Below are 24603 nucleotides of genomic sequence, written 5' to 3' on the forward strand. Positions count from 1 at the left end.
GTTCCTGGGTGCGGTGGAGCTTCATCCTGGACCCTATCCTCATCCGGAATTTCTACCAGGATCACCCTAATTGAACAGATAGGTCACCTTGGGGCTCCCATGGGGGGGTGTACTGTGGTGTGTTGCCTTGGGTCTTACCTGGTTTCTGCTTTTTCTCTCTCTCTCTCTCCCTAGGTGATTGGACACGGAGCTGATTGGGGACTGTCACACCTGTCACTCATCAAGGTGCACAGTATTTAACCCGGTTCAACACATCCACCTGCGCCAGAACCTCAGTGTCCTCAACCTGGTAACCTGGCCTCTCTAAATATATTCAGAGTTAATGCATTCCTACGCAGTTATTTTCCGAGCTTCCACACTCAGTGATTTGTGTGCAGCTATTTTTCCTGCAGTTTTCTTTAGCTAATTTGACTGCTGTTAGTGCTTAATCGCTTGCTTCTGTGCTGACATGCCATCTGCTCGTCACTTCCCCATCTGTCATCTTCTTCCAGACTCTGTCGACTCCATGGATGACCACTTGGCCCCTATCACGGATCAATTTGCACTTCACCTTGCTCTAGGATCTGGACTAGCGGATTATGGCTCCCTGATTCCACCGAAGTGCGGGCCGTGTCTCCATTCCTCAAACCACTTTGCAATTTCCTAATTTGGCTTTGTTCATATTTTTTGTAATAAATCCTTTGGCTCATCCACTTTCTCTGTTCCATGCATTCTGGGTCCAACTCCATCCGGGCTAATCGTAACACTTTCACTTTTGATATTGTGTGCAATGCTGCTGGAGCCTCAGTTTTCCTGAGGGAGTCTCCAAGGCATCACTAAAGTTTTATCTAATCTAATCACTAATCTAATCTAATAAAACATAAAAAATATTAATTGTAATAATAATAATAATAATAATAATAATAATACTGTGTATGTTGAGGTCTAAGGTTGTAAAAACATTCTGGACTCACAGCATTCCAACTGATTATGGAAACTTTGCATAACTTATTACCACCCTCGAAAAATGTCAGCTACCTTTTTTATAAACACGACCCAATCTATAGCCCGTGGATCCCCACAGGCAATGTGCTGTTGCTCTTATTGGTTCTAAAACCAATTAATTCTGTGCTGTAAATAAAAAGACATTTCTCATGAAGAAGTTGTGAAGGAACATGTTGGTTACATGGGGCATTGTTTTATTGTCCATTTATAATTTACAACCAAAAAAAAAAGAAAAAAAAAGCCACCATTGGTGAAGAGACGACGAATGTGGATTGATCCCAGGATGTTACAGATGGAGAGGTGAGTGTAGTCAAATACAATAAGAAAGGAACCAAAGAAACAGAAAGAAAAGAAAAATGTGAGGAAGCACAAAGTCGTAAGTTGGCAGAAACCAGCATGTGGTTTTACAACAAGGTTACCCGTTCATGTTTTTTTTAATATAAAAAAACACAGTCATTGGTTGTCTGTCCGCTTTACTTCTGGGCGGGGATCATGCTGTCGATGGACTCTCCCTTCTCAAGCTTCTTCTCCATCTCAATCATCAGCTTGACGCCATCAACCACCAACTGGACCTGTTCCACCTCAGAGGAACCCAGACGGTCAGCGTTGGAGATGTCAAAGATGCCGCCCACGGAGGCTGTGTCCACGCCGCCTAGAGCGAAAGGAAAATACCGCAGAGAAGTCAGAGAGACTCTGTGGATCCACCGACAGTAGGTGGAACATATTACTGCAGCAAACGCTGAAATGGGTTCAAACAGTTTACTGGAGATGTAGTATTTTTTAAATTTTTTTTTGACTGGCCACTTATGGAAATATAACAGAAACAAAGCGGCAGAGTTTTAGAAGGAGGTGAGTTTCTCCCAAAGAATATAAAGCAACATTTGAGCAGATGAGGGTCAGGAGGGTTTCTGGGACCCTGCCTCACCGATTTCACCCTATCAACTGCTTTTTGAGGGATTAAACCATTTTTTTTTGCATCAGGTTTTGATTCCTTGCTTCTTTGTGGACAAGAATTACACTGCATTGGAATAAAAGCAGTTGCAGACATGGCAATACTTGGTAGTAAGTACATTTTTTTCAGTCGGTTGGTTGGGGGGATGTGTACAGTATTTGCCAAATTGAACTATGTGTGCAGAAATTCATTTGATTGCAAACGTGGATGCATCGTTTCTTTTTGTGACTGTTAGAAAGAGTAGAGAGTTGTGTTTCTCTCAGTAATACAAATCATTTAGAAATTGGGTGTGTGTCTGTTTTTAATTGTATATAAGAGCACGTTGGTCATTAGATTTTATTTCAGATTAACTAATTTCCCTTTATACGCGTTCTGGAACATAACGGAACTCAAGGTCACAGACCTACATCTCAAACACAATAACACTGACCGCTGTTCCTGACCTGGCCCGTGTCTGTGCAGTGTTGCGTAACATACATGTAGATTAGTGCAGTGTGCACAATGTGGCCGTTCAGTGGTTCCACACAATTTGCACCAAAATGGTGCCGTAACTTTGTGTATAAAGAGACTCTAGCCGCACTTTTCCCTTCACTTTTTTAAAAAAATCTTATTTTCACAGTCCTTCAGATGTAACATTTCCTTTCACAAATTTCAAATAATAAGTAGAGGCCAAAACGGTAAACAAGCGTGCAGGCAGCGGGAAAGCGCTCTGCCTGATTGCTCAGAATTTTAAGCACGCACAAACTTTTTGACAGACTCTGTGGACATCAGCTGACAAGGAAAGCATTTTGCAGATGGGAAAAAGACATTTGTAGGACAAAAATGAACAAACGGACATCCAAAATTCATATTAACTGGCCGTATTTCCTTGATCCAACACAGGCTTCAGACATGACATTAGACATGACATCATGACATTAGGTTTAGAATAGAACAACACAGGTACTTAGATGTGTCGTGCCTCATTTCAACAAGTTTTATTACAGGTTTACTATTTATTTGAGTATTTTCTAAAGTAACCAAATTAAATCAGTCAAGTAGGATTTACGACATCATCACTGATGGAATCAATGCCAAGTGGATTCCTCACTGGAACAACTGATAATGATTAAGTGGCAAATTGTTCTCTTTGTTTCTTCCTGTCCACCCAGTTGGAAAAGGTCAACTACAAACATCATTTTTTTTTGGGGGGGGGGGGTCTTCTGAACAGCCCTACCCACTCATTCAGTACCTGTGCCACGCTTCTGGAGACGCAGCCTGGTCAGGATCTCTTCAAACTTGGCATGCGTGCTGAGCTTGGGCAGCTTGACGTGCACACCACCACGCAGGCCGGTTCCCAGGTTGGAGGGGCAGGTCAGGATGTAGCCCAGATGCTGGTTCCACATGAAGCCGTGGTTGTGTTTCCTGAAGATCTCCTCAATCTGTGTTACAAACAATAAACAATGTTTCTGAGTCCAGCAGGACAGTTGATAAATTTCCAACAGTTTGTACTTTGTTTACAGCCTTGCTGGACTTGAAAATATTGTTTTACTCTTATCTACATTTTGTCCTCTGAGGTCCATATCAAGCATGAACTTTTGGTTCCTTACCTTCTGCAGGCCAACGCAGAAGCGCCTGAAGACCTCTTTCATGTTGCCTCCCTTCTGCATGGAGATGACACGGAGATGGTCCTCCTCGTTCACCCAGACCAGGAAGGTCTTGTTGTCGTTGTGCCTTCAGAATGAGAGTCCAGCTCAGCCTCACTTAGAATGCAAAGCTAAAGCCTCTTAAGTTGGAATGCAGTGAGATGACTCAGCTTCAATCAAGCTTCATCAAAGAGTTTTGTTTCATCAAAACCTGTTGTTGGTTGGATTCAAAGCTCACAGCAGGTTTTGTGTCACCTTCACCGCCCATCCGCAAGCTCAGGTTCACTTTTGTCCACATGTGGACAAAGGTGAGCCTGATTTTGAACTTTAATCTTTCTCACCAGATGCCCCTGCCGTCCGGCCAGTCGCGGGCCATACCAGCACAGGTCAGCAGGGGGGAAACAGGCTTGTCAAACAAGAAGTGGTCAGCAATCAGCTTCTCCTGCTCGGCATCGGTCATGCCTTCCAAGGGATAGTATGTGCCCTTGAACTCACCATCCAAGCTGGAAAGGGCTGCAGGGTAGGATGACAGGAAGCAAAGAGTTACCTTTGGTCCCCGTGAAATAATGTACAAGTACATGTAGTATGCGGAATCAAATCAATCAATCAATCAATTTTATTTATATAGCGCCAAATCACAACAAACAGTTGCCCCAAGGCGCTTTATATTGTAAGGCAAAGCCATACAATAATTACGTAAAAACCCCAACGGTCAAAACGACCCCCTGTGAGCAAGCACTTGGCGACAGTGGGAAGGAAAAACTCCCTTTTAACAGGAAGAAACCTCCAGCAGAACCAGGCTCAGGGAGCGGCAGTCTTCTGCTGGGACTGGTTGGGGCTGAGGTAGAGAACCAGGAAAAAGACATGCTGTGGAGGGGAGCAGAGATCGATCACTAATGATTAAATGCAGAGTGGTGCATACAGAGCAAAAAGAGAAAGAAACACTCAGTGCATCATGGGAACCCCCCAGCAGTCTAAGTCTATAGCAGCATAACTAAGGGATGGTTCAGGGTCACCTGATCCAGCCCTAACTATAAGCTTTAGCAAAAAGGAAAGTTTTAAGCCTAATCTTAAAAGTAGAGAGGGTGTCTGTCTCCCTGATCTGAATTGGGAGCTGGTTCCACAGGAGAGGAGCCTGAAAGCTGAAGGCTCTGCCTCCCATTCCTGCAGTCTGAGAGCGAAGCGCTCTATTGGGGTGATATGGTACTATGAGGTCCCTAAGATAAGATGGGACCTGATTATTCAAAACCTTATAAGTAAGAAGAAGAATTTTAAATTCTATTCTAGAATTAACAGGAAGCCAATGAAGAGAGGCCAATATGGGTGAGATATGCTCTCTCCTTCTAGTCCCCGTCAGTACTCTAGCTGCAGCATTTTGAATTAACTGAAGGCTTTTCAGGGACATTTTAGGACAACCTGATAATAATGAATTACAATAGTCCAGCCTAGAGGAAATAAATGCATGAATTAGTTTTTCAGAGACAAGACCTTTCTAATTTTAGAGATATTGCGCAAATGCAAAAAAGCAGTCCTACATATTTGTTTAATATGCGCATTGAATGACATATCCTGATCAAAAATCCAACTCCAAGATTTCTCACAGTATTACTAGAGGTCAGGGTAATGTCATCCAGAGTAAGGATCTGGTTAGACACCGAGAATCAAAAGATTCTCTTTTGAGACGTCTGATGTTCACCTTCAATGGACAGTTTCTCGATGCCTCTACGCTCTCCACGGCTGTTGTGGGGGGGCAGGGTGAATCCCTTGATGCTGCGGCCAGTACGGACACGGCTGGACAACACATAGTTGGGGTCCAAGTCATCACCACCCTAATTGAAAAAGACACAAACCTTATTGCATTTGTTAAAGAAAAACTACACAACATTTGTACAGTTTGGGACTAACTGTAGTTGATAAATGACTTGTTTTGGGGAGAATGGGGGCTTCCAAGCATCTCATAGCAGAAAACCAGCCTTGAAACGTTTGGGATAACAACCTGGTGTCCTTTGAATGAGAGTCTCGCGAGAAACATGAGCTGCTTTAAAGTGTAGGTAACACGTTATGCCATGTTTTATTGAAGATTTGAGACTAAAATTAAATAACAGTTTGAAATTTATCCTTTCCTAGTGCGCATTTACTGAAGTGATAAATATTCAGATTTTGAACCATGTGCACTAAAAACCAGGAACATCTGGCCCAGTCACATTTTGGAGAAGAAGGAGGAAGTGACGTCAGAACAAGAACCATTGTCTTCATATCCCCATTAATCTATGGATCAATTTATGGATTTTTACAGGCTACTGACAGCCCTGTTTCCACCAAGTGGTTTGGGTCGGAGCTGCACCGTGTTTTTGGTCTGAGAATGGTTCATTCCCGCCGGCAGAATCCTTTTTGACTGGCAGGTGGAAACACTTTTATTGACGAGCGCGTACTTGCACAGTGTCCACAGCTTCTCCACTCAACACAGAGGCAAAACTGAGTATTTTCAGATTTTTTTGTTTTATTGTTTTGTGGATCATGGCATAATTTTGTTATATGAGACGTTATGGGCAGATGAACTCTGGAAGTCTTTTACTTGTAGCACAAAGCGTCGATCCATCATCCGCAATAACAGATTGCAGATGATAGATGGATGGATGGATCGACCGCAATAACAGCCGGCACTGTAACCTGGCACCAAACTCCCATGTGACAAATGGACTTTTCTTCAGCCAAGACAGAAGGAATTAAATTATTTTCAGATGTCATTTTGTAAAGGTGGATAAGTTTAAAGATGAACTCACTGAAACCGACAGGTAGGACTATATTATTTACTCCTTCTGTGAAAGGTTTTAAGATTTAATAATAATGTGTTATGCTATTAATGTACAGTACACCAACTGTATTAAAAAAGAAAACAATATTGATTTTAAAAATAACTGATATTTTCAGTCTCTCGTGTCATTTTTCAGATTTGAAATGTATGTACCTTTTTCTAAGAAAAAAACCTAAATAAAAATCCACATTTCTTCATCACATTTTTCTGATGTCAAAGACAGTAAAACAGACTTTTTTTTTTTTAATTTATCAGTCAATTATGACCACAGGACTGGGGGGGAAAAGTTTATCATCTGCTGCATCTGCTGCATTCCAAAATCACCTGCATTATTTATTTTATGATTTTATGATCACCATTCTGTGATCATATCTCAACTCTGCCAATAAATAAGGTCACTGTTGTCAGACTGAAGGTTTTCCTCCAAGGTTTCTTCTCCCTCATTGTGGTCTAAATAAGGCTCAAAACCATAAGGCTGTGTCCTCCACAGCTTCTTCAGAAAAACCTTCAGACTGGACTTACAAAAAAAAAAAAAACCTAGAAAAAAGTCATCCAAAAACAGCTCGACCTCCGCTGTGTTTACACTTGATTTGGGTTTGAATCAGCAGGTCCCATTCTGGTGATGACGTAGCAACAATATGGCCACAGCTGAGGCCTGAAATAGAGCGCAGGCTTCAGACACCTGTTGTTTATCTTTCACCTCCGCACTTATCATCGACTTTTATCATCCATCGAGGCACTGGTGAGCTAGCAGCTATGTCTGTTTCTTACATGAACATCATCATGGAAGAGATAGCAAGGAAAAAAAACACTGTTTGAGGAAGTGAGGAAGAGGAAAAAGAATGTGTGAACCAAGTGAGGGGTCACAAATGGGTGAACCTAGGCTGGGCTTTCTTGGAATAGCAGAGCTGAACAATAAAGAAGCGTGCAAAACAGATGCAGACCTGGTGTTCTTGCTGCTGTACTTGTCAGTATATCGAGTTAAACTCTCTTCCATTCAAGTACTATCTAGGCCCTCACTGCTTATCTTCTGATTTGTGACAGGATCAGACTCACACAGAGCAGACTTCTGCTGCTGACTAACAACCACTTATTTCAACAACAAAAAGTCCAAAGTGGACGACATTAAATGAGTTTGGCTCACAGTATTGATGGAACACTGTCATTGATGACAGTATTTATATTTTTCTTCTTACTTTTGGAATCATTTGGTGCAGTGTATCCAGAGTCCAACAGAACAGAGAAGGGAAAATAATTCCAGCTTCTTTCCTCTGTCTTTTTCACATATTGCATATCACACGGTTTGATGGTGATGTAAGACAGCAGCTACACTGTCCTGTTGTGAGTTGGACATGTTGACCTGTGCTTCTGAACAAATCAATCAATCAATCAATCAATCAATCAATCAATCAATCAATTTTTTTATATAACGCCAAATCACAACAAACAGTTGCCCCAAGGCTCTTTATATTGTAAGGCAAGGCCATACAATAATTATGTAAAACCCCAACGGTCAAAACGACCCCCTGTGAGCAAGCACTTGGCTACAGTGGGAAGAAGAAGAATTTTAAATTCTATTCTAGAATTAACAGGAAGCCAATGAAGAGAGGCCAATATGGGTGAGATATGCTCTCTCCTTCTAGTCCCCGTCAGTACTCTAGCTGCAGCATTTTGAATTAACTGAAGGCTTTTTAGGGAACTTTTAGGACAACCTGATAATAATGAATTACAATAGTCCAGCCTAGAGGAAATAAATGCATGAATTAGTTTTTCAGCATCACTCTGAGACAAGACCTTTCTGATTTTAGAGATATTGCGTAAATGCAAAAAAGCAGTCCTACATATTTGTTTAATATGCGCATTGAATGACATATCCTGATCAAAAATGACTCCAAGATTTCTCACAGTATTACTAGAGGTCAGGGTAATGCCATCCAGAGTAAGGATCTGGTTAGACACCATGTTTCTAAGATTTGTGGGGCCAAGTACAATAACTTCAGTTTTATCTGAGTTTAAAAGCAGGAAATTAGAGGTCATCCATGTCTTTATGTCTGTAAGACAATCCTGCAGTTTAGCTAATTGGTGTGTGTCCTCTGGCTTCATGGATAGATAAAGCTGGGTATCATCTGCGTAACAATGAAAATTTAAGCAATACCGTCTAATAATACTGCCTAAGGGAAGCATGTATAAAGTGAATAAAATTGGTCCTAGCACAGAACCTTGTGGAACTCCATAATTAACTTTAGTCTGTGAAGAAGATTCCCCATTTACATGAACAAATTGTAATCTATTAGACAAATATGATTCAAACCACCGCAGCGCAGTGCCTTTAATACCTATGGCATGCTCTAATCTCTGTAATAAAATTTTATGGTCAACAGTATCAAAAGCAGCACTGAGGTCTAACAGAACAAGCACAGAGATGAGTCCACTGTCCGAGGCCATAAGAAGATCATTTGTAACCTTCACTAATGCTGTTTCTGTACTATGATGAATTCTAAAACCTGACTGAAACTCTTCAAATAGACCATTCCTCTGCAGATGATCAGTTAGCTGTTTTACAACTACCCTTTCAAGAATTTTTGAGAGAAAAGGAAGGTTGGAGATTGGCCTATAATTAGCTAAGATAGCTGGGTCAAGTGATGGCTTTTTAAGTAATGGTTTAATTACTGCCACCTTAAAAGCCTGTGGTACATAGCCAACTAACAAAGATAGATTGATCATATTTAAGATCGAAGCATTAAATAATGGTAGGGCTTCCTTGAGCAGCCTGGTAGGAGTGGGGTCTAATAAACATGTTGATGGTTTGGATGAAGTAACTAATGAAAATAACTCAGACAGAACAATCGGAGAGAAAGAGTCTAACCAAATACCGGCATCACTGAAAGCAGCCAAAGATAACGATACGTCTTTGGGATGGTTATGAGTAATTTTTTCTCTAATAGTTAAAATTTTGTTAGCAAAGAAAGTCATGAAGTCATTACTAGTTAAAGTTAATGGAATACTCAGCTCAATAGAGCTCTGACTCTTTGTCAGCCTGGCTACAGTGCTGAAAAGAAACCTGGGGTTGTTCTTATTTTCTTCAATTAGTGATGAGTAGAAAGCTTTACGGAGGGCTTTTTTATAGAGCAACAGACTCTTTTTCCAGGCTAAGTGAAGATCTTCTAAATTAGTGAGACGCCATTTCCTCTCCAACTTACGGGTTATCTGCTTTAAGCTACGAGTTTGTGAGTTATACCACGGAGTCAGACACTTCTGATTTAAAGCTCTCTTTTTCAGAGGAGCTACAGCATCCAAAGTTGTCTTCAATGAGGATGTAAAACTATTGACGAGATACTCTATCTCCCTTACAGAGTTTAGGTAGCTACTCTGCACTGTGTTGGTATATGGCATTAGAGAACATAAAGAAGGAATCATATCCTTAAACCTAGTTACAGCGCTTTCTGAAAGACTTCTAGTGTAATGAAACTTATTCCCCACTGCTGGGTAGTCCATCAGAGTAAATGTAAATGTTATTAAGAAATGATCAGACAGAAGGGAGTTTTCAGGGAATACTGTTAAGTCTTCTATTTCCATACCATAAGTCAGAACAAGATCTAAGATATGATTAAAGTGGTGGGCCTGTTGTGTCAGTTCAAGTGAATTCTACTTCTTGAAACAAGATTATTCATTTTTTATGAATAACCCAGCAGCTTAAAACCTCATGACATGACAAAAAAAGCTCGTTTCATCTGAGATATGACTCAAAACAAGATATGTTGAAGACTGTTTCACTTCATAAAATATTCAAGATGCTCAGTCTAAAAACAAGCCTCTATATCTCACTCACTGGCAGCTCCAGAGATTTTTTTTTCTGCAGGTGCTATGGTGGACACTCACTACAGTACGTCATCATCACTGATGCTGGAAAAACTCATCCATGCCTTTGTCTCCTCTAGGCTTGACTACTGTAACTCCCTGCTCTTTGGGATCTCTGGAAAAAACCTTCAAAGGCTTCAATACATTCAAAACAGTGCAGCAAGAATTCTGATGAGAGTATGCAGGAGCACATTACACCTATACTCCATAACCTTCACTGGCTCTCCACCACCTACAGAATCCATTTTAAGATTGCTCTCATCACCCACCACTGCATCCATGGCAATGCCCCCACATACCTCAAAGATCTCCTCACTCCCCACACATCCCCCTGTTCCCTCCGTTCATACAACACTAATCTCCTCTGTACCCCTCACACCAAACTTCACACCATGGGAGACGAGGCCTTCTGTTCAACTGCCCCCCATATATGGAACTCCCTCCCTGACCACCAGAGGGCTCCACAAACTGTGGAAGCTTTTAAAAAGCCTCAAGACATACCTGTTCAGACAGGCCTATCACAGGTCTCAATAATTTGAATCTGTTGCGTATTAGTCTTTTTTATTCTATTTTATTATTTTATTTTGGTTTTATTCTATTCTGCTGACTGTTTTTATCTTAAGATTTTCTGTTTTTATTCTATTTATCCTTGGTTTTATTATTTTTTTCCTGTAGCACGTTGAGATTTTTATTAATGAAAGGTGCATTATAAATGAAATTTATTATTATTATGATGACATTGTTGAACTTGATGTCATTGAATATCACATTACACTCACCACAGAACTGATTGTTTACAACAATCAGTTCTGTTGATGAATGTTTATTTTCTTTTTTGAGTGGAATAATTATGTAATCACATAAATCTGAAAATGCCAGAATTGTCTTACTGTGGAAAACTGAAAGGATGATGTCATCGCCCGGCCTCCATAACATGTTGTTAACAGTGCCATTTAGCATATTATTATTTTTTTCTTCTTGTTGGTGGTGGGACAAAGTGCTGGCGTCCTTCAGCTCATGTTGAGAAACTCACCCAGAGCAGACAGACACTGAGGGACTTCTTTAAAAACTCTTAAAACAAAAAAACCTTTTAAAAAAACTCCTTAACAAGTAACTTCCGTCCTGTGTTTCATTTTGATGAGTGTGTGTGGGACATTTATGAAAATACAGAACAGTTTACATCCATATTGATTCAATATGGGACATAACAATTAATTGTCAAATAAAGGACAATTCTGTATTTTAAGGGGCAGGTGGCAACCCTAGCCACAGCTAGTGGTTAACGTTAGTAACAGCTGGTATCTGCTGGAAGTAGTGAAGGATTTTGCCTTCCCAAATGCTGGTCAAGCGCCGAGGATTGTTGCAAATGCCTTCGTGTGATTTCACATCTTACCTTCAGGTTCTCGAAGTTCAGGTCAGTACGGTGCATGTCAGTGGGTTTGTATCCACCGTGGCGGTCGGAGATGACGGGGTCCAGCAGATCTTTGAAGACTTCGTAGCACTCCTCATCACCAGCAACACATCCCACGGTCATAATGAAAGGGTGACCTTTTGGACATGGTTGGAGGGGGTGTAATTTTTGTAGCTAGTAAACTTTAAACATTGTATTTCTGGAAGGATTCCATGAGTTACTGTTTTTTTCCAAAGCAAACAATAATAATTACTGCAGTTTAACAGTCAACCAAAAAACAGATTCTTCAGAAACTTTACTGGTTTCTTTCTCTGTATACTGATGATATTTTGCTTCTTACCGGGGTTGTCAACACCAGTCTGGATGACATCATCCAAGGTGAAGCCACTGGGTGTGGACTTTCCCCTCAACTTGTCATAGATTTCCTTGGTGAGTGCCTACAGCAGAGACAGTTACTGTTTAGGTTTAGAGCCTATAGGTACATGACTTTTAAGACTGATATCGATTTTGATATTTGATGATTTTAAAATCCAACATGCTGATGTAGCAACTGATAGTTTTTGTTGTTGTTGTTTCGCCAGAGACACTTAGCACAAAGATTTTCCCTAAAATTTGTTTTATGCAGTTTTTTTAAGTACTCTTCATCAAGATAATGTGACATAATGCAGTTTGAAATTAAACTTGTTTTACTGACATGAACAGAATTTGAACTATATTTGAAAATATATTAGTTTTGATCAATAAGAGTGCTGTGTGTTAAAAAAATGCTGTCAAACCTGTGTGATGGAGCTGTGTGTAAAAGCTCCATGTAGTGATGACAAAGTCTGATCCAAACAGAATCCATACCAGTGGACCTCCGTTCAGCAGTACTACGTTGATAACCCACACATATATCCAGAGAGATTCTACGTCCCAGGATGCTACGGCTATGTAAAATTCTGTGTTTTTCTAAAGAGGGATGACATTAAACGACGACTAACAAATTACCATAAACACAGATGATTTCTATACTGCTCTGTGTTCTTCTGTCAGCCGACTACTGTGTTCCATTATTGGCAGATGGGGAGCTGTAGAGTACCCTTTGGTGGACAAACTATGCAACAACAACATTGGCGCCATCACTGATCTTTGCCCTCATGTCTTTTTAATTGGCATTGATCAGCCGTTATAAACACTGATCATGAATTATCTGTAAGTAGCTCGTACTGGCTCATCAGTTTGCTGATTTATCGTCATGCTCGAGTTAGGTTAGTCTCACATAGTCATGTGATGCCACCTTTTGCCTTTTATGTACGACACAACAGATTGTGATCAGGATCAGAGTATTTTATGAAACCCAGCGGGAAACTGCTCCACAACCTACAATAACATCAGGATCCTTTTTACTTTGCTTCATCTGAGTTATACTTCGGGACCGGCCACGTGTTGTGTGCACTTGATGTGGAGGCTTTTATTGGTTTGTTGGCGTGCAGCCGTTGGTGTGGGTTTGGTACCTTTGCCATGTGGTTGTTGTGCTTGGACAAATCGGGGTACTCCTCATCTGTGGAGAACTTCATTTTGTAGTCGTTGTGGCAGTTCTTCGTCATGGCTGCACTTTTTACTATGTCTAGGGGGACAGGAGGTGTTAAAATGGTGGTGTGCAGCATTCAGGGGCACTCTGACTTTTTTGGGACACCACAGCACGATTTATGATCGTGCTGTGGTGTCCCAAATGTTGCCTCCTTCTCTTTTTCCATCTCTGTTGGCATCTCTGCCTCTCACCATCTGTCACTCGCCCCTCACTCTGGAGGTTATTAATAGTTTGGCTTTTGGCACCCTTACCCCCCCCAGAACGGGACGTACTGACCCTTTTGATATTTGATTCCATTTTATATAACAGGAGTATATTTAATGGTATAAGACCCATATAACTAGATCACTAAATTTCTCTTTGACACCAGGAACCTTCTGGAGGTCCATCGATTATTCATCACAAAAAACAACAACGGTTCTTCACCACAGCACCTGAATGCATCAATCATGGCAGAATCATATGGCAGAAAATATACCAAAAAGTAACTTCAAACTCCTCAAAGTTGAAATGTTCTCTTTGATCCAAAGAAGCTTTCAAGGAGACTTTAGAAGAACCTTTTAGTATCTGAATAAATGAGTAAAACTTGACTGTACAACCTGGAAACGGCAGCGCGGCAGAATCTGACGTCAAGTCCAGAATACCTCCACAGCTGTGAGCCAGCAGATCGGTTTACAGCAGACGGATGGACGTCAAACACTCGCAGTGCTGCTGACCAATGACACTCAAAGATCAGACGTTGCACCACTAAATTAAGCACTCCTAAACTATTCGGTTCATGCGGGCGCTGCTGGTGTCAGCAACAGCTGATCGTCTCACCGTGACACTGCCGCGACTCTGCTGCAGCTGCACACTTTCAGAAAACTACATGCAGTTTGAAATTTCATCATGGGAGACTTGAGTGGCTCCACAGCCAGGAAACCGAGGCCTCCGAGACTCTTTGGGATCATAATATTTAAAAAATGTATAAAAGTCCCATTTTTGTCTGAATTTTTTTTTGCTCATACAGAACAATAACGGCACAGATTCATCAGCCGACTGTGACTAAAGCAGCTTTGTGATTTTTATGTTTACCTGCTTCGGAGAAAGGAAAGACGTAACAGGTCCTGGGATCAAATCCTGTCCACCAAATGTAGGGGATGCCCAGCTCTGTCAGGTGAAGGACTTTAGCTTTTATATCCAGACCTTTGTCCCCATTGGCTGCCCGGCCTCGGGGTCTCTGCATGCGATTGGTTGGAGGGGCTCGTCAGTGATGGGGGATGTTTCTAAAAGGCAAGAATGCACAGCAGTTGACACGAAAGACAACAGCTGCAGAGCAAAAGTCCCCGTCCCAACCCCAGCACAGTCTGAGGACAGAGCGCTGCAGCGGGCCGCAGCAACGCTCTCTAACACGGGCCTGTGCTCGACCCAGGTAACACCTGACATGTGGCCTGATCAGCTGATGATTTGCCCTGACAAAGACTCTGTCATCAAGAGCCTCGCCAAAGCAAAGGCTTAGTTAACACTGGCCCAGAGTAAAAAGTCCTGAAGTCCCTGCTCCGTGCAAGACCTACCAAAGGAAGCAGGAGAAAATACAGTGACACTGAGACATATAGACCGTTCGAAGACTTGAACCAGCAACTTCTCAGAACATGTGAACCCTGTGACCTGCCGGACGTTTCATTACACTCCAAACTTAGTTTGGAGGGTCTGTGACTGAAGTTATGGGGCAAAACAGCAAAAATGGTAACAAAGTTCAAATTCAGTTTGTACAAAGGTCAAAGGTACAAATTGGTGGAGCTAATATATAGTCTCCAAAATAACGGTGGAAGAAGATCATGGTGCATTGGACTCTTTGATTGATGAGGTCTACTATCACCCTGTAACGTGGGAACTAAACATGACAGAATGTGCAAAGTGTTCCTTTTTAAAACTCTATGAGCTCAGGGTTGAGCAGGTAGCTGAGTGGATCATGAGCCGGCCTGCCAATAGGCAGACCTGGGTTTGAATCCCACTCATGCTGTCTGTGTCCTTGGACAAGACACTTGCACTGCATTGTCCCAGTCCAACCAGATGTAAATGGGAGCAGACCTCAGCTGCCGAAGTAGCCGCTTGATGTTATGTGATCATTACTGCCGCCAGTCGGCTTCAGTGCAGAATTATATAAGAGGTACTGTGATAGGAGATGCAGGCTCACTCTCGTGTCATGTGCACAATTCCTGGAAGTTGAAACCATCCCAGCTCTTGCATGTCCAGCATATTCACCAGACGTGTCATCTATCGATTATATTTGGAATGCTTTGGATCAATATGTATGACAACTGGTCCAAATTCCTGCTAATATCCAGCAACAGCACAGACATCGAGAAGAAGTGGAGCAACATTCCACAATCATTAAGCTGACTGGGAGGAGGAGATGTGTCACAGTGTGTGAAGCTGGATATCTGGCGTGTGTGATACGTGTACCAACCACTCATGTCAGCTCTTTCATTTCCACTCACTCCACAGCAGTACGTTTCAGTTGCATCCCAATTGCAGCGCTTAAAGAAGCTCCTTTATCTTCATTGTACATATGGTGTATCCTGAAAATATTCACAGCGCTTCACTTTTCCACATTTTATGTTACAGCCTTATTCCAAAATGTATTAAATTCATATTTTCCCTCAAAATTCTACACACAACACCCCATAATGACAACATGAAAAAAGTTTTTTTTTGACACTTTTGTAAATTTAGTAAAAAAACAAAAAACTAAGAAGTCAAAGTCAAAGTGTCTTTATTAGTCTCCCTAGGAAGAAATTTGTCTTGGACAGAGGGGTCTGCTGCACAAACAACACATCCAGCACATTTGATACATTCCACCCATGCATAAAGACAGCTACATAATAAATACAAATACATAGTCAACAGAATTTAATACCAGCATCTCAGTGCAAATTCAGCATCATGTGACCTTATATCATCTTTTCTGTCCACCCTGAACCAGCTGCTCATTTATGAGCTTCACTGACAGTGGGATAAACAGTGTTAGTATCAATTAAATTTACAAAGAGGAACTCTGTACCTCCTTCCCAAGTTAAATAAAATATATTCAGAGTGCAGTACATGAGACATATTCAATAAAATACTGTCTGCAAGGCTGAGGATTACTTGTTCAAACAAACCTTGGGGAGTTACAGGTTCCACCATACCAATGGTTTTTCCAGCTATTTTTGTCAGATTTAGTATTTGAGTTTTTGATTTAACCATTAAATTACCAAACCAGCTGGTAATACCGAATCATAACACAGACTCAATAGTTGCTCTGTAGAAAATCAGCATAATATTCCTGCATTCACCAAACAATCGGAGTGGACGAAGAAAGTGCATGCACTGGTGGATTCAGGCACAAACCACTGACACTTCCTTCCCACTGTAGCCAAGTGCTTGCTCACAGGGGGTCGTTTTGACCGTTGGGGTTTTACATAATTATTGTATGGCCTTGCCTTACAATATAAAGCGCCTTGGGGCAACTGTTTGTTGTGATTTGGTGCTATATAAAAAAATTGATTGATTGATTGATTGATTGACACTTGCGTGTGCCAGCTTTATATATTATCAGTTATCAAGTTGTTCACTGATTTTATCATATACCTATAAATGATAAATGCACGCAGAACACAATGCACGTGCTCTCCCTTTGCTCACTGTCTCCAGGGGTACAGATGCAGGACCCGCAAAGAATCCAAGTCATAGCCACGGAGCTCTGCGGCTGTGGTTACAGAGACCATGCAGCAGGCGCTGCACATCAAAACAGCGAGCGTAGTCTCTGGATCTGTTGCTGAAGTTGGATGCAGCTCGGCATAGCAGACAGGGGGGCGGTGTGAGTGGCCTGCTGCGGCGCTTACTGAGCCCGCAGACTCAGTAAGCGCATTGGAGGCAGTGAGAGCAATCGTGGTGATACCAACTGGTGCCGCGACCAGCCCGCCTGATAAGGACACAGAACACAATGCACTGTTAAAAAAAAGAAGAAGCATGCAAAATTGTACTAAAAACAATCCGCGAAACTGCGAGGCCATATAGCGAGGGACCACTGTATTAAATTACACATTGACATTATCTAGGATCGCACGTGCTGTGACGTCACAAGATATGTATGGATTGGCAGATTACCAAGGCAACATTCACTTACTCGGGTGGTATGAAAAATATTACCAGTTGGCCAAAAATATCACAAGGGTGTATTGCTATTTATTCTTTAGTGTTTTATCCAATCATATTGGCCTCATCATTTACAGGAATATGATATTAGTTATTATCAATGTGAAGCCCCAGATATTTGTATAAATCCACCTGCTCAATGTTACGTCCATGTATGGCTACCACACTACAGTCCCCAATAGACCTGTGATCCACCAGCATCTCCACTGTTTTATTCATATTAATCGGCAGTTGGTGGGTGTCACACCAGTTCACAAACCTGTCCACTCCAGATTTGTGACTAATTAAACTGGCATTACTTTTTAGCAGACTAAGTATGACAGTGTTGTCTGAAAATTTAACAGCATACTGGTTTGGCTAGGGGGCAGCACGGTGGCTTAGTGGTTACCACTGTTGCCTCACAGTGAGAAGGTCATGGGTAATTTTCTGCCTGTGACCTTTCTGTGTGGAGTTTGCATGTTCTCCCCATGTTTGCGTGGGTTTCCTCTGGGTGCTCCGGTTTCCTCCCACATCCAAAGACATGCGGGTTAGGTGGGTTGGAATCTTTAAATTGTCCATAAGTATGCAAGTGGTTGTGGATGTGTTTGTTTGTCTGTTTGTGGCCCTGTGACAGACTGGCGCCCTGTCCTGGGTGTATCCCACCTCATGCTCTATGACTGCTGGAATAGGCTCCAGCTCCCCGCAACCCTTGATTGGACTAAGCGGTTGAAGATGAGTGAGTGAGTGAGTGAGTGAGTGGTTTGGCTGGGAGCTGACACAGTCATTGCTATAGAATGTAAACACAGCCCTGTACACACTCTATAAAATGAACTGCTGTCTCAACATGAAAAAGTTATGTAACAATTTGCATAGATTTATTTAAGTTATTTTAACTTAAGGGCCCCTTTACACATAGTGCGAAGTTTGGTCGACGCCTGGTCGATTACCGGCGAAATTAGCACACCACAAAACATCGCGCCGATGGACAGGCGAAACCCAGTGCGAGAGTTGATGCATGCACCGGTGTCTTTCGAGCAGGAACAGTGTGCTGCACCGGCGCCAGGTGCAAGATGCAGCACATGACAACGCTTATGTGCTAACCCTAACCCTTACAGCTGAAGAAAGGTTTCTAGAATCTTTTTTTTTTTTTACTATTTTAATTACAAGTGTTCTAAACTTTTTTTTACAGTAATCAGAAATTAATTTTGAGTTAAAAGAACATTTGCAAGGATTTTCTTCAAAAAACTGTTCTGTATAAAGGAGCAGTCCTGTGACACATTTCTGCTACTGATCTGTACAGATTGTGGTTTCTGCACAGCAGTCTTCCATGTTTTGGCCTAACGCCTCGTTTCTATTGGACAGTACAAAGCTATGTCACAGCGCACAGCAGCGAAAGTTGGATTGGGTTGAACTTTGACCGCAGCAGCCTGTTGACAAGCGGCAATGTGCGCTCCCGGCAGAAGTGTCACTTTAGCTCAGTTTTTGATGCAACGCTTCTGCCGTGTCTAAAAAGCGACACGACTCATTGAAAATAATGCTTTTTAGACCGACGCCTCTGTGGCTTCCAAAGTGTGCGATGTGAAAGGTCCTTTAGAGCGTAAGTATTCACACCCTTTGCTCCATACTTTGTTTGATGCACCTTTGGCAGCAATTACAGCCCTTAAGTCTTCTTGAATATGATGCCACAAGCTTGGTGCACCTATCCTTTGGGCAGTTTTGCCCATTCCTCTTTGCAGCACCTCTCAAGCTCCATCAGGTTGGATGAGGAGCGTCGGTGCACACCCATTTTCAGATCTCTCCAGAAAACTGCATTTTATATAGCAGTTTTCCATCTGCATCAGACACTCAAAGCACTTTACAATTATGCCTCACATTCTCCCATTCACACAAACACACACACACACACCAGTCGTTCTCACTGCATCTTGTACAATAACACTACCTCTAACCTTAGTGACATGAAATTTGGGGTTCCACAGGGGTCCGTCTTAGGCCCCTTGCTTTTCTCCATTTTTCTCCCTTGGTTTTCTCCTTAGGACACACATTGCGGTGTTTTGGGGTTACCTTTCCTTGCTATGCTGCATTAGGGGTCTCCAATTGGTTTAAAACACTGCTGCCAGACTTTTGACAAGAAGCAGCAAGTTTGACCACATTACACCCATTTTGGCATCGCTTCACTGGCTTCCTGTCCCTGTGAGATCAGATTTTAAGGTTCTGTTATTAACCTATAAAATTATTCATGGACTAAAAAAATGAGGTGGGCTTCATAGATAATTGGCAAAGCTTCTGGGGAAAACCTGGTCTTGTTAGGAGAGACGGCATCCATCCCACTTTGGATGGAGCAGCTCTCATTTCTAGAAATCTGGCCAATTTTCTTAAATCCTCCAAACCGTGACTATCCAGGGTTGGGACCAGGAAGCAGAGTTGTAGTCTTACACACCTCTCTGCAGCTTCTCTCCCCCTGCCATCCCCTCATTACCCCATCCCCGTAGAGACGGTGCCTGCTCCCAGACCACCAATAACCAGCAAAAATCTATTTAAGCATAAAAATTCAAAAAGAAAAAATAATATAGCACCTTCAACTGCACCACAGACTAAAACAGTTAAATGTGGTCTATTAAACATTAGGTCTCTCTCTTCTAAGTCCCTGTTGGTAAATGATATAATAATTGATCAACATATTGATTTATTCTGCCTAACAGAAACCTGGTTACAGCAGGATGAATATGTTAGTTTAAATGAGTCAACACCCCCGAGTCACACTAACTGTCAGAATGCTCGTAGCATGGGCCGGGGCGGAGGATTAGCAGCAATCTTCCATTCCAGCTTATTAATTAATCAAAAACCCAGACAGAGCTATAATTCATTTGAAAGCTTGTCTCTTAGTCTTGTCCATCCAAATTGGAAGTCCCAAAAACCAGTTTTATTTGTTATTATCTATCGTCCACCTGGTCGTTACTGTGAGTTTCTCTGTGAATTTTCAGACCTTTTGTCTGACTTAGTGCTTAGCTCAGATAAGATAATTATAGTGGGCGATTTTAACATCCACACAGATGCTGAGAATGACAGCCTCAACACTGCATTTAATCTATTATTAGACTCTATTGGCTTTGCTCAAAAAGTAAATGAGTCCACCCACCACTTTAATCATATCTTAGATCTTGTTCTGACTTATGGTATGGAAATAGAAGACTTAACAGTATTCCCTGAAAACTCCCTTCTGTCTGATCATTTCTTAATAACATTTACATTTACTCTGATGGACTACCCAGCAGTGGGGAATAAGTTTCATTACACTAGAAGTCTTTCAGAAAGCGCTGTAATTAGGTTTAAGGATATGATTCCTTCTTTATGTTCTCTAATGCCATATACCAACACAGTGCAGAGTAGCTACCTAAACTCTGTAAGGGAGATAGAGTATCTCGTCAATAGTTTTACATCCTCATTGAAGACAACTTTGGATGCTGTAGCTCCTCTGAAAAAGAGAGCTTTAAATCAGAAGTGTCTGACTCCGTGGTATAACTCACAAACTCGTAGCTTAAAGCAGATAACCCGTAAGTTGGAGAGGAAATGGCGTCACTAATTTAGAAGATCTTCACTTAGCCTGCAAAAAGAGTCTATTGCTCTATAAAAAAGCCCTCCGTAAAGCTAGGACATCTTTCTACTCATCACTAATTGAAGAAAATAAGAACAACCCCAGGTTTCTTTTCAGCGCTGTAGCCAGGCTGACAAAGAGTCAGAGCTCTATTGAGCTGAGTATTCCATTAACTTTAACTAGTAATGACTTCATGACTTTCTTTGCTAACAAAATTTTAACTATTAGAGAAAAAATTACTCATAACCATCCCAAAGACATATCATTATCTTTGGCTGCTTTCAGTGATGCCGGTATTTGGTTAGACTCTTTCTCTCCGATTATTCTGTCTGAGTTATTTTCATTAGTTACTTCATCCAAACCATCAACATGTTTATTAGACCCCATTCCTACCAGGCTGCTCAAGGAAGCCCTACCATTATTTAATGCTTCGATCTTAAATATGATCAATCTATCTTTGTTAGTTGGCTATGTACCACAGGCTTTTAAGGTGGCAGTAATTAAACCATTACTTAAAAAGCCATCACTTGACCCAGCTATCTTAGCTAATTATAGGCCAATCTCCAACCTTCCTTTTCTCTCAAAAATTCTTGAAAGGGTAGTTGTAAAACAGGTAACTGATCATCTGCAGAGGAATGGTCTATTTGAAGAGTTTCAGTCAGGTTTTAGAATTCATCATAGTACAGAAACAGCATTAGTGAAGGTTACAAATGATCTTCTTATGGCCTCGGACAGTGGACTCATCTCTGTGCTTGTTCTGTTAGACCTTAGTGCTGCTTTTGATACTGTTGACCATAAAATTTTATTACAGAGATTAGAGCATGCCATAGGTATTAAAGGCACTGCGCTGCGGTGGTTTGAATCATATTTGTCTAATAGATTACAATTTGTTCATGTAAATGGGGAATCTTCTTCACAGACTAAAGTTAATTATGGAGTTCCACAAGGTTCTGTGCTAGGACCAATTTTATTCACTTTATACATGCTTCCCTTAGGCAGTATTATTAGACGGTATTGCTTAAATTTTCATTGTTACGCAGATGATACCCAGCTTTATCTATCCATGAAGCCAGAGGACACACACCAATTAGCTAAACTGCAGGATTCTTACAGACATAAAGACATGGATGACCTCTAATTTCCTGCTTTTAAACTCAGATAAAACTGAAGTTATTGTACTTGGCCCCACAAATCTTAGAAACATGGTGTCTAACCAGATCCTTACTCTGGATGACATTACCCTGACCTCTAGTAATACTGTGAGAAATCTTGGAGTCATTTTTGATCAGGATATGTCATTCAAAGCACATATTAAACAAATATGTAGGACTGCTTTTTTGCATTTACGCAATATCTCTAAAATCAGAAAGGTCTTGTCTCAGAGTGATGCTGAAAAACTAATTCATGCATTTATTTCCTCTAGGCTGGACTATTGTAATTCATTATTATCAGGTTGTCCTAAAAGTTCCCTAAAAAGCCTTCAGTTAATTCAAAATGCTGCAGCTAGAGTACTGACGGGGACTAGAAGGAGAGAGCATATCTCACCCATATTGGCCTCTCTTCATTGGCTTCCTGTTAATTCTAGAATAGAATTTAAAATTCTTCTTCTTACTTATAAGGTTTTGAATAATCAGGTCCCATCTTATCTTAGGGACCCTCTCTACTTTTAAGATTAGGCTTAAAACTTTCCTTTTTGCTAAAGCTTATAGTTAGGGCTGGATCAGGTGACCCTGAACCATCCCTTAGTTATGCTGCTATAGACGTAGACTGCTGGGGGGTTCCCATGATGCACTGTTTCTTTCTCTTTTTGCTCTGTATGCACCACTCTGCATTTAATCATTAGTGATCGATCTCTGCTCCCCTCCACAGCATGTCTTTTTCCTAGTTCTCTCCCTCAGCCCCAACCAGTCCCAGCAGAAGACTGCCCCTCCCTGAGCCTGGTTCTGCTGGAGGTTTCTTCCTGTTAAAAGGGAGTTTTTCCTTCCCACTGTAGCCAAGTGCTTGCTCACAGGGGGTCGTTTTGACCGTTGGGGTTTTACATAATTATTGTATGGCCTTGCCTTACAATATAAAGCGCCTTGGGGCAACTGTTTGTTGTGATTTGGCGCTATATAAAAAAATTGATTGATTGAATTGATTGATAGGACTTCCCTATTTAGCTGACCTAGTCAAGCCCTACATACTGGCTCAGGCTCTGTGTTCTCAGGGCACAAGACTACTTTGTGTCCCTAGGGTGAATTATGTCATGATCTGGACTTTTTGTATCATGTTTGCTCTGTTTAATCTGTTTAATTGGTTTAGTTTTGATTGGTTTTGTTGTGTGTGTTTTCTCTTGTTGGGTTTTTCCTGCTTGGGCTTTGTCTTTCCCTATCTCTCTTGTCTGTCTCTCTCGGTGCTTGGTGGTGGGCGGTGCACACTGTCTGGGCCACATCCTGTTCTGGAGTTTTCCACACACCTGTTTGTAATCTGTAGCTCATCACCAGAGTGTATATAAGCTTAACTGGTTGCAGTAGTTCTCCACCAGATCATTGTGCTCTATGCCTTTGCTACCAGCTCTGTACCTGTTTGTCCCAAGTCCTGCTAGCCACATTGTGTATTTTGAATTACCAACCAGTAAACCATCTTAAAATTCAGAGCTGTGAGTATGAGTCCTACATTTGTGTCCAGACGTCTCTGTCAATGCAACCTGAGAAATAACAAGTCTGCGATGGTGGACTGGATGCCTGCATGGAATCTCCTCAATTGTTGTTGTGCTGTGTTCTGTATTATAAACCTTTTTGACAGAATGGTCTAAGCAGAGGGTCTCCCCTTTGAGTCTGGTCTGCTTGACGTTTCTTCCTCAATATCATCAGAGTGAGTTTTTCCTTATCACTGACACCTGTGTGCTTGCTCTAGGGGTTAGTAAGGTTCGACCTTACTTATGTGAAGTGCCTTGAGGCAGCTTTGCTGTGATTTGGTGCTATATAAACCAAATAAATTAAAAAAATACATTGAATGTGGTTTCTCAGTTATTAAATTTTCAATACATTTGCAAAAATCTCATAAATCTTTTTTCACATTGTCATTATAGGGTATTTTGTGTAGATTTTTGAGGGGAAAAAAAAAAAAGAATTTCATCCACTTTGGAATATGGATGTAACATAAAAAAAATGCAGCATTGTCTTTCTGGATGCACTGTACAACAGAATTTGTCCTCTCCATTTAACCATCCTAATTACAGTTTGGATGGTTCCAACAAGTTAGGATCCAACCACTAGGAGGAGTGGGCAGCTGGGGTTGGTCCGGTCCCCGGGGACCAACTGGAATCAGCACCCCGGGCACCCCAACAGAAAAAAATACATCAATATTTAATAGATCATCATTTTGCAGAAATAACAGCCTCTAAATGCTTCCTATAGCTTCCAATGAGAGTCTGGATTCTGGTTGAAGGTATTTTGGACCATTCGTCTTTACAAAACATCTCAAGTTTGTTGGTTTCCGAGCATGGACAGCCCGCTTAAAATCACACCACAGATTTTCAATAATATTTAGGTCTGGGGACTAAGATGGCCAATCCAGAACATCGGACTTGTTCTCTCTGCATGAATGCCTTAGTAGATTTTGAGCAGTGTTTAAGGTCGTTGTCTTGTTGAAAG

The 24603-nt window shown here is 41.4% G+C and overlaps 1 protein-coding gene and 1 long non-coding RNA gene across 2 annotated transcripts; both read right to left on the reverse strand.

Moving 5' to 3' along the window:
* Window positions 1-283: 283 nt before the first annotated feature.
* Window positions 284-23890, reverse strand: LOC117508828. The gene is made up of 3 exons (XR_004560209.1): window positions 23751-23890; window positions 18620-18623; window positions 284-294 (listed from the first exon to the last, which is right to left on the reverse strand). It is a non-coding gene; the product is annotated as an uncharacterized LOC117508828 (long non-coding RNA).
* ckmb (creatine kinase, muscle b) lies at window positions 1189-19042 on the reverse strand. The gene is made up of 10 exons (XM_034168667.1): window positions 19029-19042; window positions 14290-14362; window positions 13139-13251; window positions 11986-12082; window positions 11628-11782; window positions 5258-5390; window positions 3903-4074; window positions 3526-3649; window positions 3168-3357; window positions 1189-1636 (listed from the first exon to the last, which is right to left on the reverse strand). Exons 3-10 carry the CDS (start codon window positions 13229-13231, stop codon window positions 1458-1460), a joined length of 1143 nt encoding a protein of 380 aa, XP_034024558.1. The 5' UTR covers window positions 13232-13251; window positions 14290-14362; window positions 19029-19042; the 3' UTR covers window positions 1189-1457.
* Window positions 23891-24603: the final 713 nt, after the last annotated feature.

Source organism: Thalassophryne amazonica, chromosome 4 (genome assembly GCF_902500255.1).
Source record: "Thalassophryne amazonica chromosome 4, fThaAma1.1, whole genome shotgun sequence".
NCBI lineage: Eukaryota > Metazoa > Chordata > Actinopteri > Batrachoidiformes > Batrachoididae > Thalassophryne > Thalassophryne amazonica.